The sequence below is a fragment of the Theobroma umbraticum genome, unplaced genomic scaffold (genome assembly GCF_002168275.2).
Source record: "Theobroma umbraticum cultivar Fairchild unplaced genomic scaffold, ASM216827v3 scaffold_30.0, whole genome shotgun sequence".
Taxonomy (NCBI): Eukaryota; Viridiplantae; Streptophyta; class Magnoliopsida; order Malvales; family Malvaceae; genus Theobroma; species Theobroma umbraticum.
Window position 1 is genome coordinate 1996330 of NW_018397254.1, and position 18778 is coordinate 2015107.

At 35.2% G+C, this 18778-nt stretch overlaps 3 protein-coding genes and 1 pseudogene across 6 annotated transcripts; 3 read left to right on the forward strand and 1 right to left on the reverse strand.

The window, feature by feature from the left end:
* Positions 1-469: 469 nt before the first annotated feature.
* Positions 470-2697, reverse strand: LOC110418917 (RNase P Rpr2/Rpp21 subunit domain protein). The gene is made up of 2 exons (XM_021431737.2): positions 2288-2697; positions 470-1336 (listed from the first exon to the last, which is right to left on the reverse strand). The coding sequence occupies exons 1-2, from the start codon at positions 2566-2568 to the stop codon at positions 751-753; spliced, it is 867 nt and encodes a 288-aa protein (XP_021287412.1). The 5' UTR covers positions 2569-2697; the 3' UTR covers positions 470-750.
* A 787-nt stretch (positions 2698-3484) lies between these two features.
* Positions 3485-6032, forward strand: MS1 (RING/FYVE/PHD zinc finger superfamily protein). The gene is made up of 3 exons (XM_021426802.1): positions 3485-3791; positions 4271-4556; positions 4646-6032. Exons 1-3 carry the CDS (start codon positions 3485-3487, stop codon positions 6030-6032), a joined length of 1980 nt encoding a protein of 659 aa, XP_021282477.1.
* Positions 6033-6400: 368 nt separating this feature from the next.
* On the forward strand, positions 6401-8989 carry LOC110415226 (5-amino-6-(5-phospho-D-ribitylamino)uracil phosphatase, chloroplastic pseudogene; annotated as a pseudogene). 2 transcript variants are annotated; one of them, XR_002445084.2, is made up of 3 exons: positions 6401-6565; positions 6903-8407; positions 8587-8989. The product of XR_002445084.2 is annotated as a 5-amino-6-(5-phospho-D-ribitylamino)uracil phosphatase, chloroplastic pseudogene, transcript variant X2 (transcript). The 2 variants fall into 2 exon arrangements; XR_016351310.1 differs by lacking the exon at positions 8587-8989 and having other exon boundaries at positions 6903-8492.
* A 1740-nt stretch (positions 8990-10729) lies between these two features.
* GSH1 (glutamate-cysteine ligase) lies at positions 10730-17227 on the forward strand. Of its 2 annotated transcripts, XM_021435438.1 has the most exons (16): positions 10731-10930; positions 11542-11889; positions 12953-13103; positions 13310-13417; positions 13772-13864; positions 14059-14142; positions 14225-14293; positions 14372-14442; positions 14539-14607; positions 14778-14871; positions 15045-15134; positions 15227-15307; positions 15782-15874; positions 16163-16243; positions 16353-16422; positions 16657-17227. In XM_021435438.1, the coding sequence occupies exons 2-16, from the start codon at positions 11552-11554 to the stop codon at positions 16743-16745; spliced, it is 1581 nt and encodes a 526-aa protein (XP_021291113.1). In that variant the 5' UTR covers positions 10731-10930; positions 11542-11551; the 3' UTR covers positions 16746-17227. The 2 variants fall into 2 exon arrangements, 1 of the variants encoding a protein (XP_021291113.1); XR_002445667.2 differs by lacking the exon at positions 16657-17227 and having other exon boundaries at positions 10730-10930; positions 16160-16243; positions 16353-16407.
* Positions 17228-18778: the final 1551 nt, after the last annotated feature.

Here is an 18778-nt window from a genome sequence, read left to right on the forward strand (position 1 = left end):
TGAATTTGGATTTTTTAATCGTCTCAATAAGCTTGTTCGAAAACTTTATGCAATTCTTGGATGAAGGCCACATTAGTACAATTAAATACCATGTCACATAAATAACAAAAAAAATTTAACAGCATTAATAGTTGGACTGACAAGGTTAATTTTAAAAAATCAATAATTCAAATTTTACAAGTTGCTGTACATGTATTAAATCCATCATTTTGAGAAAATATAAATAGTAACTAAAAATTTGACCTAATTTTATAATATCTAAAAAAAATTATTTCACATTTTTTTTATTGAAATAAATTTTTGAAAAAAAATCATTGAAAATTTCAAAGCCAAATTAAAATCATTAAATTTAATAGAACATCTAATAAGAGTCAATAAATTTCAAAAATTCAAAAATCAAATCAACATTTTGGGATAAATAAAAAACAATATATAAGCACTTAAAATGGTCATCTGAGAAGTTATAACATTTTACCAATCAAAATCCCATGATGATTCCAACTGCATTTGCCAATGTTCATGTATGATATAAACAAATTTCCTTCCTTTTTAACAAGCAAAGAAACTCATTCCAAACAACAAAATGCTCCTTGTTAAACTAAAACAGAGCTTTCTAATTTGCTTACAAAAAGAGTATATTACAACTCACTATCCTATGAACAAAACTTGAATCTATCTGTAATTGTGTCTCCTTCCAGTATTGATCTCCTGGGGATCACTTGTCATGAATCACAATAAAGATCATCCTACTTACAACAAGAATGGGATTCTAGAATTGGGAACGTTGCCATGATTGTCCTCACTGCTCTGAACAATTTCGCTAAGGCTCATCCACGATTTTCTCTTCCTTTTACTTGAAGTACCAACAGTTTTTCCAGCATCTAGTGTCGTGGCATTGTTTTCGGATTCAGCTGGTCTTTTAGACCCAGATTTGCTCCTGTTTCTCTTCTTCCCATCCAACAAAGTCCTACCTCTTGACAAAGGAGTCATTGGACCATCTGCGGTTGGATCTTCAGCAGCTATTGTTGGTAAACTTATTACATCCACCTTATTAAGCTCATCTTTGTTTGTTTCTTTACCTGAGCTGGTAACATTCTTAAGTCTGGACTTGACAACTTTGGGGATTGAAGATGCTTTCAACTTAGGAGGGTACACCTCTTTCATGTGGCCTTTTGGAGTCCCTCTTTTCAGATTCCGATGTGAACAGAAGTGGCAGTTGTAGACCACACTATTCTGAGTCAAAATATGAGGTTTCTTACGTGTATGCCTTGCTTTTGCTCGATTCTTTTCAATGCGGACAGTGCAATTAAAGCCAGGCTGAAGAATTGTCTCACATCTGCAAAACATTAAAGTGAAAATCAAGGGCAGCACATATTTCCTACTGCATACAACATGACAGTAGAGTAAAAGAGAATAGGTTAAGGAAAATTCAATAACCTAGATACTCAAAGTCAAGAAACAGATCTGCCAATCTAATTTTGATATTAATGTCTTTATTCCTTAACAGTAAGTATCGATCAAATCTAAAAGGCTAAAAGAAACATCTAGATAGCATTTCTCTAGCTCATACAAGATAAGACTATAAATAATAAAGTTGTCACCAATCAGTTGATCCATTGAAATGAATGCTCATAAGGAACCCAACATGTTAGTTTATTCGCTTGAAGATCAACATGGGAGAAAATAAATTGCAGATTATGTCAACCTGATTGACAATGAAGCATTATGTATAAAGTTCAATCTAGAACAGACATTTAAAATAGACACGTATGCCTAGTATCAATAAGTAAACAAGAAAGCAAGGCAATAGTTCTTAATATTTTGAATGACAGGGAACCCTTTTTTCCCCTTGCATGGAGCAGATTCACTCATTCAAAACCAGTCACATCTCAGCTCAAACTGGTGCACCATGAACCTCCCTCAACAGGACTTACAACTAGCAAACCCTGCATCAAACAATTTACAAACTTGAACTGGGGAATCCAACAAAGAACCTTTTCCAGGTAGTTGTCAATTTCATGTAGCCGATGCATCTTACCGCGATAGTGTGCATACCAAGGTCTAAAGAGTAAACGCTAAGGTCTATCTAGTGGTTACAGTCAATTGCATTCTGCTATTGAAGTTGAAGCTGATTCAAGGACAATGCAATCCGGAGCATCTTAAACAACTTTTATTTACTTCTAGAAGTTGGATTCTAAAATTTCTGAAGCACATGTAGAGTTCAGTGCCAGAAGATACAAACAAATTTGACTCTTTGAAACTAAAAGGAAAAGAAAGAAATAGTAACCTCTGGCAAGGAAAGAGAGAAGGGTCAGGGGGGATTGATGAGGCCTCCCCATCAGCGGCCAATTGGTGCCCAAAAAAGGAAGCCAAAGAAGGGATTGAAGCTTCGCCACTTGCCCACACCGCTAGCTTTTGCAAGTGCTCGTGTTTCAATATAGCTTTAACGTTGGTCGATCCGCCTTTGGTTTGCTTCCTGCCGCTCGCTTCTTCTCTCAGTGAGATTGTCTTTTGGAACTTTGATGGCCTGTTTGCTGCTCTCTTTACGCCTCCTCCTCTCTTCCCCATGTTTCCGCTTCCTTTCTCCGAAGAATTTCGTCGAACAGTTAATAGTCTAAAGATCTCCGTAAGCTTTCCCAGCGTCCTTCTGTTCGATTTTTGTTTTTAATCTGAAACCTCACGAGAAGTACGCCACGTTAGAAAACAATCTGTTCGTAAAACGACGCTGTCTATAAAACGTGTCGTTTTAAACGTAGTGCAAGCAGGAAAGCGAAGCTCTCATCGTGGAGAAAACGATGTCGTTTCATTTTTCTGCTAATTAAAATTTTTTAATATTTTATATCAATTTACTTGCATAATGTGCAACGTATCAAGATATTCCTTTTTTTTTTTTTTTTTACTTTTCATACATTAAAATATTGAACTAATACTTTTATGATTATTAGTTTTCATTTATTTAAGTGCTTAATATAACTTTCACAAATGATTTTTTCACCCGATTAAAATATACGACATAATCTAGATGTTGTAATAACATAAAACTAGTGAAGCAAGGAAGATCTTGTGAGTACGTCCAAAGGGTAGTTGGCGGAGAAATATTGCGTTTACGTGGAAACCTTTATAAAAGATAAAATCAACAAATTCAACATGCTGTGATCAGCTGACCATAGAAATTGCCGGAACACAAAGCAATTTAATATACCCAAATGATCCAAGCGTGGCACCATTAATTAACTTGAGAAATGCCAGTGGCGATAGATTTGCATGGGGAGTTATGATTTTTGAAACAGTTCATGCAGATAGTGAGCTCATCCCCTCATCTTTAATTTGATAACTTTTTGATGATCTGTTTTTTGAATCCTCTCCAAATTTATTTCCAGGCATTATCTGTGTGACCCCATGCAGCAGTATATCTAAGGATGTTGGGATACCTTCTCAAAGCTTGAATTTCTCAGAAACTATCCCGCATATTTTTCTTCAAGATATGTCATCACATTTGGACGTGGGTGCTGCGTATTGCAGGAAGAGGAGGAGAGGGGGGGAGAGGGTTTTCAAGTTCAGGAGTTTCGGTGAGAATGGTTGTCCTGTTGAGTTCGACGGGTCATTCAGGGATAACGTGAAAGCACTTCTAGAATATGGGCATCTAGAGAGCAATCTATGCAATGGAATGTTGAGCTGGTCGTTTCAGCTCGAAGTCCACCGCCATCCTCCTTTGCATATACTGTTGTTTGTTGTTGAAGAACCGATTGAGGCATCGATTAGCCTTTATTGCAAGCATTGCCAATATGTTGGTGAAGTCTGAATTCTCTCATCTCATTTTTCACTTTCGTCTTTTCTTTATACTAATATATCCACTAAATTGAGCTAGCCAGGAGTACTTCTTTCACATTAATTACTTAGTATGTAATAATTAATATACAATACATAATCAACAATAAAATATGTACGAACATAATATTAATTTAGAGTTTTAGTCACATAGGATCAGGCTGTTGTTATTCATAAATAAAATTTAATTGATTATAAATAATGCTGAATGAACTATCAATTAAATATACTTATTAATGATGAGAAAGAATTTTTATGCATTATGATCATTATCAACTCATTTTCATTCTTTCTTCCAAAAGATTGTTTCCATTGTATTATGATGGATTTTTTGTAACGTAAACAATTGAGCTGAAGTAATTTGTAATTCAGCAAAGGAATTTAATGATATCCTTTTTCATGTTAGCATAAACAAATTGTAAGTAATTTCATCATGGCACAGGCTGGGGTTGCCACATGATCTGCAATAAGAAGTACCATTTCTTGCTACCATCTAAAGACGCCGTAGCTGCATGTTTCAGTTGTGGAGAAAGCAACCTTGATGACCCAAACCCAGAAAAGGGTAAGTTCAATTTAGTGGAATTACAAGGCCATATAATGCACGGTGTCTTTCATTCAAATGGATTTGGGCATTTGCTATGTGTCAACGGGGTGGAGATGGGTTCGGACTTGGCTGGCTACCAGATCATGGATTTCTGGGATCGTTTGTGCACCGGATTGCAGGCTAGGTAATTAGCTTGTTCTTGTACATTTTCTTTGCATACCACTGAGTTCATGAAAAGTTAACTTGGAAAACTGTCGTTGCATAATTTCTTAGGAAAGTGAGTTTGAATGACACCTCAACGAAAAGAGGCATGGAATTGAGATTGCTTCATGGAGTAGCATATGGCGAGCCATGGTTTGGTCGGTGGGGATACAAGTTCGGGCGCGGATGCTATGGCGTGAATGAGCCAATTTATCAAAAAGCCATAGAAGCAATCCAAGGGATGCCTTTGTGCTTGCTAAATCACCATCTCAGCATTTCCTATAATGACATTTCGGTCATTTTCTCCAGGTATCAAGCATTAGCTGACCATTCCATGGTGACCCTGGGAGACCTGTTTGATTTCATGTTAGAGCTGAGGTCACGACTTCCAAAAGAAAATTCTTTTGATTCCTGTAACCCTGCAATCCTGGTGGAGACTAGCTGCAGATGGTCTCCCAAGCGAGTTGAAGCAGCCACTCGGGTGATTGTTGAAGCTCTGAAAAGGGCTGAGTTCAGGTGGGTTTCAAGGCAAGAAGTAAGGGATGCTGCACGAGCTTATATTGGTGACACAGGATTGCTAGATTTTGTTCTCAAGTCACTTGGAAATCACATAGTGGGAAACTACTTGGTTCGTCGTTGCTTAAACCCTGTAACAAAAGTACTGGAATATTGCCTGGAAGATATTTCCACAGTATTTCCAAACCCAGAAACCCTCCTTTTAAGCAATTCCAAAGTAATACCTAGCTGTAAGATTACAAAGGCTCAACTAATGAAGGACATTTCTTTTTTGTTCAAGCATATCTTGAAAGAGCAGAAGCCAACACTGAGCACAGGGATTTTTTCTGCAATACCAATGGCAGCCAGGATAATTCTTGACACCAAATTTCTTGTCAAAGAATATAGTGAAGAACTTTCTATGAAAGTCAAATCAAGCTTGAATGGGAAATTCAAGCTCTTCTGTGCAGTTATATTGAGAAACGATGAAGAGATTGATGAAGGGTTAAAGAAACCAATGCTCCCATGTGAATGTGTCACTTTACAAGAAACTGCTACAATCAAAGACCTTAAGCTAGAGGTGGAGAAGAATTTCAGACAAGTGTACTGGAGACTAAGGAGTTTTGCTGTGGAGACCATAGTGAATTTGAATGCCAAGGGATCAGATTTGGTCCTTGGATCCGTTGAAATGGGTCAGAAAATTGTTGTTGTCGGCAGCAACGATGATCAAACAGGAATGATCATGAATGAGGTAATGATGTGTGAATGGGGACTAAACAGTCGCATTGTGGAATGCCCTTGTGGAGCCAAAGAGGATGATGGTGAACGGTTAATCTTATGTGATATCTGTGAAGTTTGGCAGCATACCAGGTGTGTTAGAATTCCAAATAATGAAGAAATCCCACATGTTTTCCTCTGCAAACAATGTGAGGAAAAGATTATGTTCTTGCCTTCTCTACCATAAACGTAACCCTACACATGTTTTAAGAACATTTATACTATCCTATTTTCTAGCTTTTGAAGTGGAAAGACCCACAATTCAATTGTCTTCTCCAATGTAATTTTTTTTATAAATACTATACAACAAAGATATACGGAGATCATCTTTTATTATATTTACTGTAAATTTAAACGTTTTAAACAAAACAAATACTGCTAAATCCCAAGAATATGTACTAACATAGAAAAAAAAAAGCAAAAAAAAAAAATTTCCTAATGTAGTGAAAAAAATCTTTCCTAGTTCAAGTATGTAAAAATGAGTTTTTATTACCGACAGGTGTACGGCTAGCCGGTCACTTCCACCGGCTTTCTTTTCTACTCCTCTTCAAAGATTTTAAACCACACGCCAAAAAAACGAAATATGAAAAAGAAAAACGAAACCAACTTCTTCTTGTAGGAACAAATACAAAGGGAGATTCACAGATTCTTAATTAAAGAATCTAGTTTCTCTGTTTCTGTTTCTTTGTCTCACATTGGTCCGCGCTTCTTTCCTTCCAGGTTATTCTTTATAATCCATTTTATTCCTTTAATTTGTAATAGCTATAATAATAGCAATCATTGCATGTTTTCTATTTATATAATCTTTTTTAGCCTTTCTCTTGAATTTTCATTTTTTGGGTTTTTATTTGTATTGCTTTTTGTACTTGTTTTTTCTGTTTAATTTGAGAATTTGGTTTGTTTGTGATTATGGGTTATGCCTAGTTTGACTTGACGGGGATGTTAGAAGTATTAGCTTGATAATGAAGTTGGCATTTTTATTGGGAGAGGAGCTGTTTTATTCTTTACCCTTTTATGGTCAAAGAGAAAGAATCATTTGAGAACTTCTTTTGTGCAGCTTTTCCCAATAGCTTGGTCGTTTTTGGATGTTGATGTGTGAATTGGGGTGCATATTTGAGGAAAGTTGAATTTTTCTGGTTCTTGATCAATAATTACCAGTTGCATTCTGCAAAGAACCAAGAAAGATCTGGTGGCATAAGGGGCATTTGTCAAGTTTGAGTTTTAGTCGGGGCTGGACATACTATTACTTTGGTAAACATGGCGGTGATGGAGTCAATTGCAACAACATCTCTTCTTGGGCGTCAGCCTTTGCATGGTAGAATTTCTGTTAGGGATATTTCCTGCAAACAGAAATCAAGTAATTGTCAGTTCCCAGTAACAGAATTTATTGGTAGAAGAATTGTTCTTTCTCATCCTTTACCAAGATTGAAAGTTGATAGGTTAGTTAATTCATTGGTAAAGGCTCGTGCAATAGAGCTGACAAAGGAGGTGCACGCATATAGAGAGGAAGAAAGAACTCAAAGGAATCGGAACTATGGAATTGACACTGGTAAAGATCGAAAACCTAAATTTTGGCCGCCAGAGAATAGAGCTGATCGTCCTTCCTTACATAACCCCTTATTTCGTCAAGAAAGGATGGGTTGTGGTTGGTTTGCTGCTATATTTGAATGGGAAGGAGTTATAATTAAAGATAACCCTGAGCTTGAGGAGCAAGCCTGGTTGGCTCTCGCTGAAGAAAAAGGCAAATCCCCTCCTCCAGCGTTTACACTCAGAAGAATAGAAGGGATGAAGAATGAGCAAGCAATTTCTGAAATTTTGTGCTGGTCAAGAGACCCGGCAGAAGTGAAAAGAATGGCTGCAAGGAAGGAAGACATGTACCAAGCTTTGCAAGGTGGGGTTTATAGATTTTGTGCTGGTTCTAGTGAGTTTGTGAATGTTTTGATGCATTACAAAATACCAATGGCTTTGGTCTCTACTCGTCCAAGAGAAACTCTAGAGGCTGCAATCAGAAAAATTGGAATTGAAGGCTGCTTCAATGCCATTGTGGCAGCAGAGGATGTTTATCGGGGAAAACCCGACCCAGCAATGTTTCTATATGCTGCACAGCTTCTAAAATTTATATCTGAGCGCTGCATTGTCTTTGGGAACTCCAATCAGACTGTTGAGGCTGCCCATGATGCGCGGATGAAGTGTGTGGCTGTTGCAAACAAGCATTGTGTGTACGAGCTTGGGGCTGCAGACCTGGTGGTAAGGCGTTTAGATGAGCTTTCAGTTGTTGATCTAAAGAACCTTGCTGATATAGAGTCAGCTGAATTTGGGTTTGGAGAGCCAAAGTTGGTGATGGAGACAGAGGAGGAAGAAGATAGCCCATCCACCTCAACAGCGGTTGATGACAGTATTTTCTAGTAACCCCCGAAAATTGTACAGATTTAAAATGTGCTTTCTATGATTCTTGATGGTTATTGTTCCATTTATGTGTACAGCAACAGTAGGAACAAAAGGAAGAAGAAAATAATAAGGGTGGTCCGCATTGGACAACCACAAGATTGCCATGGATGTATGGTTTGTATCAAACATGTTTAGAACTTCAAATACCTGTTGATGCTTCTTTCTATTTTAATTCAACATTAACTTGCAAATTGGCCAATTTCTCCATGAGAACTGCTGATAGTGTACAAAAAAATCATCTGCAATTTCTTTACTTCTTTATTTAAAACAAAAAATCCCTATCAATCATTCAGGATCAAACGAATAGTAATTCTGGAGCCCAACTATCAGGGCAGATTGTCAAAGGCTTTAACCTTCACTAACCCAAGTGCAATGGTGGGAAAGTTGCAGCTAGCCATCTACTTGGAGAGCAAAGCAGAGAGCCACAATGTCCTGCCACGTTCCTAATGGAACATTAGCGTTGACTTTTTAGCATATGACTTTTGATTACCGCATCGAATTGTTCAAGTTTGAAGATCGCAAAAGGGCTACGACGCATGGGTCTCTGTCTCTGCCCTCTTTGCTAACGACGTACAATGAATGTGAGCGTGTATTTGCCGCCACAGAAGAGTGGAAGCTACAATCTTTTACAATCAGAAGCAGCCGATTTGTTTTCTCGTGTGACCAAGTAACGTGCACGTAATTACATCTGACACCTACAAAATAATACTTGCTGTGAGTTAAATCATTTGTTCTTCGTAAACGAGTAGTCAATTTGCTATCTCTGCCAATATCTTCTATTATCTGCGCTATCATTGCCCTGCTGCTTTGAATCTTTCCTAGTTTCTGTCTTTTTCTTTTATGGGAGCAGGCAATCTTAATTTCTAACTATTTCATTACTTCAATGCCATGCCACTTTGGTACATGGTTTTTCTAATTATAGTTGATTAATTTCAAGACTTCCCATTCAAATTCGTGACAAGAGTCTTGGTACATTAAGTCTTAATTAAAATCATTCAATTGGGAATTTCAACTTTCTTCATTATCATTAATAATTTTTCTTTTTGAAATAATATTTGAAAAAAAATGTAAAAACTATTTTAAAAATTTTAAATAAATTTTTATTTTTTATTACATTCAATTAAATCTTTATATTTTTATTTCAAATTAAATAAATTCTTACGATTAATGGTTAATTAATTATTTTATATCTATGTAGTACTTATGTAAAAAATTAAAATTTTAAATTAATATGTTATCATATCACATTAATATATCATATTATTTATCATCATGACATATAATATATTACGTCAATACTCTATAACATAAAATAGTGAATGGTATTTTTATTAATAATAGTTGATCAATTATTAGTTATAAAATTTATTTGATTTAAAATTAAATTATAATATTTTAATATAATAAAAAAATTAAAACTTATTTAAATTTTTCTCAATAGTTCAAGAATTTTTTCAATAACATGCTTAATTTTTATTTTAAATTTAAATTAAAAAAATCGTTTAAATTTTAACTATTTGAATATCTTCATAATATATAATTTAACAGTAATTATAACTTATGGTCAAAATTAAAAGTCGTTATTAGTTACCGATTAATCATGCTGTAATCAAATGTCTTTAGTTTCCACCAAACTTTTAAAAGTTTTAAGCGAGCACTTAATTAATCAAAGGCATGATTACGTCTGCGCTTTGGCTTGTTTTATTCCCTTAAAAATTGTCCTAGTTGCAAATTTTGAAACTGCCATCTTTATCTTAAAAAATTGCAGCTGTGATTGTTTTTTAAATTCCACGTGCTTTTCCGAATATTTTCCACTGTTGGTTTTGTACTTTTTAAATCATTTAATTTTGGCTCTTACTTTACATCATGATTCCTAAGTAATTACATTTACTTTTTAATTGCACATTGCATCATCCAATACCTCAAGGTTTCCTGTCTTCTGCTGAATAGAATTATACCTCAAGCTCATTCTTTTGTTGCTAAAAAAAAAATTATTATTTTTTAATAAATAATACGAGAAAAAAATCATAATTTTTTATAAATGAAAAAAATATATATGAAAAAAATCCTTTTGATTTTAACCCAATAGATGGATGATAAGATGATATTTTTCATTTTAAAGATATGTACATCTTATATTAAAAAATAATAATTTACCCTTTTAATCACCCGAAATAAATTCCAAGAGTATAAGTCTATAAATTCTTTCTATATTTGTCTTGTAATGATTTTCGAATGGTTAATTGCAATATTTCTTTTCGGAATATTAGGGGAAAAAAAAGGAAACATATGCGAAATTATATATAAAGTCTTATTTATGAAAAAGGAAAAATAATTCGGGTTAGAGCTGACGCGTCAGCAGCAGAGACAATGGACCATGGAGGAGGAATAAGGTGCGGCAGTATTTAATCAGCCCCCTCCCCCACTCACTCTTCCATAAAAGGCTGAAACCCAAAAGTGAAAAACAGGACTTTCTTTCTTCTTTTATTCGTTTCCACCAAAAAAGTGTTAAGTATCTTTCTTACATTTGCACCTCTCTTTTCCATTTCACTGCGAAATCAGTAAAACTCAGCTCCAAGAACCAAAAACCAAAGAGAAAAAACCCTAGAATTTGATTTGAATCTGTCAAAGGAAAAGGTAATATTACGCCTCATAATTTTTTTTTTTTACTGGGCGTGGATTTGTATATTGACTTCCTTACCACTTAATTACACGTTCACTTCGAAAGGTTTATGTAATTTGTTGCCTTGTTTTCTGCTTTTTATTTTTTGCTTCGATTTGCAGTAATTTTGATATGGAATTGTGTTTTAAATGCTGCATTTGATTTTTTATGTGGTTTTTGTTGTTATGGAATATTGAACTGAGAAATTTTAGTGGTCAGTACTATAGGAGACGAGTTTTAATGGAGAAATTCCATTTCAGTGTTACTAATGGATCATGAATGTAGCTTTTAAGAAGATTACGCGTCTTTAGATAATTATATAAAATATTTAGTTAGAGTTGTAATATATATATCTATATATAACAATACAGATTTATATAATACAAGATTTTCTCTTCATCTAACATGGTATAGAGCCATTCGCAGTTTCACATATTGAATTAGTTCATAATTAGTGGATAATGGGCTGGGTAGTTATTGGAGCTAGGCTTACTGGTTGAATAAGGTTTTTCTTGTGAATATTTGATAATAGCTAATTGTGGTTCTATAACTTGTCACTGAGAGGCTTCAATTGTTTGTTTTCAAGGGACATATCAATGTCACTTTTTTCCAAGGCAGGATCATCATATTGCATCCCTAGTGATATAACATGGGGTAGAACTGGACAGAATGTGGCTTTTGGTTTGGTGAACACTCTTGAGGCTCCTATAATGAAGGAAAAATCTGTCAGTTTTTCTACCTTATTGTGCAACAAGGCCAAGATAGCACGGATCTTCCCTTTAGAAACTGTGGGGTTTGGAAGAAAGAGAAGGACTAGTGTGATTGTTGCAGCAAGCCCTCCCACAGAGGATACTGTGATCGCTACAGAGCCATTGACGAAAGAGGATCTTGTTGCATACCTTGCATCTGGATGTAAGCCTAAGGAAAAATGGAGGTAAAACTTCCCCTTCCTTGTTTTGTTTGGATTAGAGTACTTTCTTCTTTCTCTTTATTCTACTTGAAGATAATAGTTATCATTTTACCATGCATTTGATCCTTGACATGTATTTTAGAATTTCCAAGCTCTTATACCCATGTGTTGCTGTGGTACCTCATTAATGGAAAAAATTGTATACTGTATATTATTGTAAAGTTAATATATTAAAATATAATGTTGACGTTAAATGATAAATAATGAATATTAACATTTTAATATTACGTATTTAAAATTAAATTATTTAGATTCTTTTTTGTTTTTGAATTTTGAACTTTGAAGTAAGTTAATAAATGTTATCAACTTCAATTTTTTTTCTTTTTGTATTTATGTTATAGGCTACAATATTATTTCTAAGATGCAAACAAAATACTTAATATCATCTTTGATTAAATCCTTTTATGATATTGAAATAATCATTAGCTCTTTAAAGGCTATATGATTTAACCAAACTCATAAATTTAATCATCTACAATTTAAAATTAACACTATCAATACTTTAAAAAGTATCCATATAAACTCTCAAAATTGAATTTTTGAACTTTTATTTACTAAATGTTATATACTCGTACACTTATCTTATCAATGATAGAACACATTTTAATGTTATGTTACTTTGAATAGTTAATAATAGTATGTGTTAAAATTATTAAAATAAAAAAAATATAAGATTATTTGTTGGATTGGGCCATTGGATTTGGGGGTTAATGCCTAGTGGTTAAGGAAGAGGATAAATGAGCAGCAACAAAAAAGACAAAAGAAAAAGGAGTTGGGCTTTGACTTTGCCTAACATTCACTAGAAAACCCAAAAAAAAAAAAAAAGGCAATGCAAAGTGAGAAGGCTGGCGGAGATGTGGGGGAGTAAAATGGGAAAATACTGTTGTGGTCACAGTACATTTTTACTCCTCTTTAGCTATATGCTATAATATTGAATTTTGTGCTAGTTTAAATCTTTTAGTTAGCACAATGGTCCCTCATCCTATATCTGTACTTGTTTGCTAATTCAACTATTTGGTTTTCTCAGGATAGGTACAGAGCATGAAAAGTTTGGTTTTGAGTTTAAAACTTTGCGACCTATGAAATATGAACAAATAGCAGAATTGCTTAATGGTATTTCGGAGAGATTTGATTGGGATAAAGTAATGGAAGGTGACAATATTATAGGACTCAAACAGGTAAACTGATTCTCTTTACTTATGATGTTTCATTATGCTACTATTAAATTAATGGCAATGCTTAGCAATTCTATTTAGTAGAGACTACTAGTTCTTATTTTATTTTATTTTTCTAAAATGTTTCTGTATAACAAGCTAGCATCATATTTGTTTTCATGTTGGCTATCTATGGAATTTCTGTGGAACTCTTACTTTTTGTGTGCTAGGGGAAGCAAAGCATATCATTGGAACCTGGAGGGCAGTTTGAGCTCAGCGGTGCACCTCTTGAAACTTTGCATCAAACATGTGCAGAGGTCAATTCACACCTTTATCAGGTCAGTGAAGGAAAAAAAATAAAGGCATATGCATGCAACTGTTTAACTAAGTTCTGCATTCTTAAGAAAGTGCATGCAGAAGTAGCATTCATCAAGAATTCAGTACTATTCATAAGCTCAAGACTTGTGGCCCTAAAGATATGTACTTTGCATGTAACTTTTAAATTACATTGAAAAACTTCTAGTACACTCTATGTCTCCTAATACTTTTGCTATGTAGATGCTTTTCAGAAAGTAACCACTTCTAAAAGTAATTTCTAATGAAGTATTTCTTTTCTTAATTTCTTTGTTCATGCAATCTTTACTTTTCCCAATAAACTTAAAGAGTACACCATGCCTATTACCTTTTACTAGGTTAAAGCTGTTGCAGAAGAAATGGGAATTGGATTCTTAGGGATTGGCTTCCAGCCCAGATGGGGAATTAAGGACATACCTGTTATGCCCAAGGTATAACTGCAATTACTCTTGTGGCTATCAAATTGAATGAAAAATTAGAAAACACAAATTGTCTCATGTATGTAGTCCGAGATTTGTGTTTTCCCCCCTCGTTTCTTTTTTCACCTTTGTGATACTTGATAGTCACTGTTGCAGCTTTAACGTCCTATCAATCTGTTATTGCCTGACATAGTACTTTTGCTCAGGGAAGGTATGAAATAATGAGAAATTACATGCCTAAAGTTGGTTCACTTGGACTTGATATGATGTTTAGGACATGCACAGTTCAGGTAAGATGGGTTTTACATTTTCAGTGATTCAGCCTTTGTGAAGCGGATCCTTTAACTTTTGACACTTTTGTAATTATGATAGGTTAATCTGGACTTCAGTTCTGAAGCTGACATGATCAGAAAATTTCGTGCTGGTCTTGCTCTGCAACCTGTGAGAACATTAATGCTTTCTTTTTTTCACTGAAATTCTCTTCTTTCCAGTTTTCTAACTAGTCAGCAAATGAAACAGATAGCAACAGCTCTGTTTGCAAATTCACCCTTTACTGAAGGAAAGCCAAATGGTTATCTCAGCATGAGAAGGTTTCAAAAACTTTCACTATAAAGTCTTTTTTTTTTTTTTTTTTTCATTTTCTTCTGTTTTCACCAATTTATTGATCTTTTTTTAATTGTGAACAGTCAAATCTGGACTGATACTGATAAGAACCGTACAGGCATGCTTCCATTTGTTTTTGATGACTCCTTTGGGTAAGCTTTATTTGTGTTGCATGATACATAGTAGTGCTCTGTTTCCTAACTTGAAATTAATTTGCTTAGAATTCTATCCTATCTTTATGAGCATTTTCCATCAATTAGATAAAAGATACCCCTCTCTGCATCTAGGTCAATAACATGATGTTAATTTACTTTTGTTGCAGGTTTGACCAGTATGTTGAATATGCTCTTGATGTTCCAATGTATTTTGTCTATCGGAAAAAGAACTACATTGACTGCACCGGGATGACATTCAGGGTTTCCATCTATCTTTGATAGTCTCGTAATTTGAAGCTTCTTCTGTAGCTATTTTTTTCTTTACTCATGGAGTCAGGCCTCCATGTTGCTCTCACATTCTTTTCCATAAAATCTTGATAAACATTGATGTGAAGTTTTTTTATTTTGTCAGAATAACACTGCTTATTTTGCAGGATTTTTTGGCTGGAAAACTTCCATGTATTCCGGGTGAACTGCCAACCCTTAATGACTGGGAAAATCATTTAACAACAATATTTCCAGAGGTCTATTACTTAACTCAAAAGTGATTTGCTTAAACCTTATATTTTCCTTATTATTTTGCCTTATTAAGCTACATGTTATTCTTTCCATTCAGGTTAGACTAAAGAGGTACTTGGAGATGAGGGGTGCTGATGGAGGGCCTTGGAGGAGGTTATGTGCTCTGCCAGCATTTTGGGTAAGTGGCACTTTTGGTGTGCTTATGCAGAATCCATATGTTGTGAAGGATATGGAAGTGTATGCGGAACGAAAGTCAGTGTGTTGACAAGATTATAAAAATTGAAGAACATTATTTGGGTTTTCAGCTTTGGTTGGTCCCATATGGATATAGCTGTTTAGTTGATATGTTTAATGGTCCTTTGCATTTGGGTACTAGATATATTAGGAAACTGTATAATGATTTCTCTAGCGTCTCTTTTTCAACATTGCTATTATAATCATGTAACTTGCACTCAAAAGGGTAAGTTTCCTTTCATGTAATTTTGATTCAAGGGGGCTTATTTTGTGCCTATATCAATTTGACACTGTACATTTTTATTTTTCTGATGATCCATATCTTCATATCTAAGATGTCTGCATGTTTGTGGAACTTATATTATTAGCTGTGTTATTTCTTCAAAATTTGCTCATTTTAAGTTTCTTTCTTTCTCAGGTAGGTTTGTTATATGATGAGGTTTCACTCCAAAATATTCTAGACATGACAGCTGATTGGACTCCTGAAGAAAGAGAAATGTTGAGAAATAAGGTAATTGAAACACTCCCCTGGCAAATAAATTGCATGTCCCTTTAGGAGGGTAAGACATAAGTGTAATACTCCCCTTTTTCTTATGAATACTTGGTGTCCTAAGACGTGCTAGACTTGTATTTAGTGTCAGTCATATCAGCATAATTTTATGCTGATTAATGCTTAGGCCCCCCGCACCCATGCAAGATCGTGTTCAGTTTACAATATTAAGATACATGCATACAGCTTTTCCTTTGTCCCTCTGCAGTGCTAAGACTGCAAGTCTAAGTTCAAAGATGTGTTTAGTAGGTTCCAAAGACTGGTCTAAAGACACCATTTCGGGATGGATTCCTGCAGCATGTAGCAGAAGATGTTCTAACGTTGGCAAAGGTATTTTAGCCATTATTATTACTCTGTTTGAGATTGTAACCTAAGGTTTGCTCTTTCTGCTGCTGATATGGTAGATTTTATTGCTTTTACTGAGTCTATTATCATGTAGGATGGCTTGGAACGAAGAGGCTTTAAGGAATCAGGGTTCTTGAATGCGGTGGCAGATGTGGTTAGAACAGGTACCCAGTTGAGAGCTGGTGTATTATTTACATTTTTTTTCTGTTATTTCTGTTTGCCAAGTCTGAGGTGTGAACCCAACTGAGAAAATATTTGAAAAATGTCTTCCATGAGAGGCCAAAGCAGGGATTGTTTTTAAAACAGTTTATTCCCTGAGATTAACCAGAAGTTTGAAAGCTTAAGTTCTTTGTTGTTTAGAAAATTGATGGTCATGGCTTATAATAATTTTGCGGCAGGCGTAACACCTGCTGAGCAGCTTTTGGAGTTGTATCACGGGAAGTGGGGACAATCTGTTGATCCTGTGTTTGAGGAACTGCTCTACTGAGTCGAAATGGATTCTCATGAAGCTTAATTCACCTACTTCAAAGCTTTCCTACTGAGATCAGTCAGATTCTCCTGGCACCTCATAACGTTTTTTTTTTGTGTGATTTGCAAAGTGACTTTGGATGTAATCGTTATTGAATCCTTTTCCGTGCTTTGACAGGAATAAATGATGATGTAAAAAATCCTTGTTACAAGGATTTAATGAAACTTTGTCCCAACTTGGTTTCGCCATAATGTGTATGGTGATCCATTAGTCTGTTTGCTTTAATTTGATGTTGGTGTCCAAGACAGATACAGTGACTATTACATGCGTTCTTGTGGACAAAGATGTGTGGACTTTGGGGGATTGGTGAGGATCAGAGCCATGGGGGTGTCAAATGAGCATCAAGATGTCCAAGGCTCGCTGTAATAGTCCAGATAGGTGGTCGTTTCAAAGGTGAGTTGTTGCTTGCAATGATGATAGTGGTCCATATTTTCGAGTTCTTTTTTTATCTGTTGGTAGCAATTAGGTGCCCTTCCATCCCATTGGCTTCGGCAACAAATTTCTTTCTATCTGTATTACCATCTCATCACCCTACAGCCCCAGTTCTGGAGAACCAGTCTAATGTGGCAGGGAAATGAAGTGAAGCTAAGTGGAATAATGTATCTAACTGGAGCAAAAAGCCTGAGTGGTTGCTGTGGAGGGAACAATTAGACATAATTTCTGTATACCAGAAAACGACCTCTTACCATACTTCTGTCTCACACCAATCTTTGATATATATATATAATCACCAAAGCTTTGCTGCATCAGTAGTTTAAATGTCCGTAGACATACTTAATTTTACCAACATAAATAAGATTCAGATTAAGACAAGGGTTTTCCTTTGTTTTGTTTTTTCCTACTTGTGACAGAACATGGCTATGGAATGGATACGGTTAAAGTGTGGGGTAAAGTGTTTGTCATGCGCAGGCAGGGTAACGCCATCAAAATTTGCTTTAAAGTTTAACGATTACCCAATTGTTCCAACAAATACAATAGTTGTAGCTTTATCCTAGTCATGTAAAAATGGAAGTGCTTTGGAGCATTATCTTTGGCCGTGAATAGGTTTGATAATATGAATACATGATGGAGTGGGGTCGAGCATTGGATTCCAGCAAGTAGGCAACTATTGCTTTGCGCGAGGCTGGAAAGAGGGGCCAGACACATTAGTTTTATTTGAGAAGAGACAGACTAACTCTCCCATCCCTCTCCAATAATTGGAGCTTGACAGACCCCTCCCTCGCCCCCCCCCTTCTGCTTACTTTTTTTTCAATCTTATTCTTAAGACACCTAATTTTGATCCTTAGATCAGACATGCAATCTTTTAATGATTTCAAGGGCATAACCACCTTATCAGATTTGGCACTGCTTCCCCTTCTCCAAATATTGTTATTCTAAGTTTTTTTCTGATCACTGTGATAAGAGTTTGTCTATGCATGATTGCAAGTTAATTAATACAAGTTCTATTGAATTATTAAATCAATGACCACCAACAGTGACTTCTAGGTAAGAGTTATAAATCATAAACAATGCTGTGCTTTCTGAAATTCAGAGAAGTCAAAGAGAAACCCAAAAATGCCCTTTTAATGAGCATCCTCCTCAGTCCTGAATATATACAGATAGCTTCAAAAATTCCAGCATATTTTCACATGGAACCATTAAGATTTTCAAGCACTTGAGTATTGAGACTTTCAATTAGAAAGAGATGCAATTACCAATTAAGTTATATGTAATAATTGTATGGATGTGTTTGTGTATGGGTCATGTTGGTTGCTTCACAACCATATATGTTACAGTAATAAGCATGCAAGTTGTGAGTTCTGTTGAGTCAACCATCCATAGGAAAATAAAGCAGAATGAATTGAAGGTGTGATTGTGTGAGGAAGAATCAAGTAAAGAAATGGGTATTTGTATTTTAGTAATCCTATAACAGCAGATGGGGAATCACATTGGAGGATGGGTTGGTCATTTTCTTGGTTGAATATGGCCAGAGCAACCAACATGCATCTCGT

Coding starts and splice junctions, on each gene's coding strand:
- LOC110418917 (XM_021431737.2), bottom strand. CDS start 2,568: ATGGGGAAGAGAGGAGGAGGCGTAAAGAGAGCAGCAAACAGGCCATCA. Junction 1,337..2,287: donor TCTCTCTTTCCTTGCCAGAG/GTTACTATTTCT, acceptor AATGTTTTGCAG/ATGTGAGACAATTCTTCAGC.
- MS1 (XM_021426802.1), top strand. CDS start 3,485: ATGTCATCACATTTGGACGTGGGTGCTGCGTATTGCAGGAAGAGGAGG. Junction 3,792..4,270: donor CAAGCATTGCCAATATGTTG/GTGAAGTCTGAA, acceptor ATCATGGCACAG/GCTGGGGTTGCCACATGATC. Junction 4,557..4,645: donor TGCACCGGATTGCAGGCTAG/GTAATTAGCTTG, acceptor ATAATTTCTTAG/GAAAGTGAGTTTGAATGACA.
- GSH1 (XM_021435438.1), top strand. CDS start 11,552: ATGTCACTTTTTTCCAAGGCAGGATCATCATATTGCATCCCTAGTGAT. Junction 14,443..14,538: donor GGTTATCTCAGCATGAGAAG/GTTTCAAAAACT, acceptor AATTGTGAACAG/TCAAATCTGGACTGATACTG. Junction 15,308..15,781: donor GTGCTCTGCCAGCATTTTGG/GTAAGTGGCACT, acceptor TTTCTTTCTCAG/GTAGGTTTGTTATATGATGA.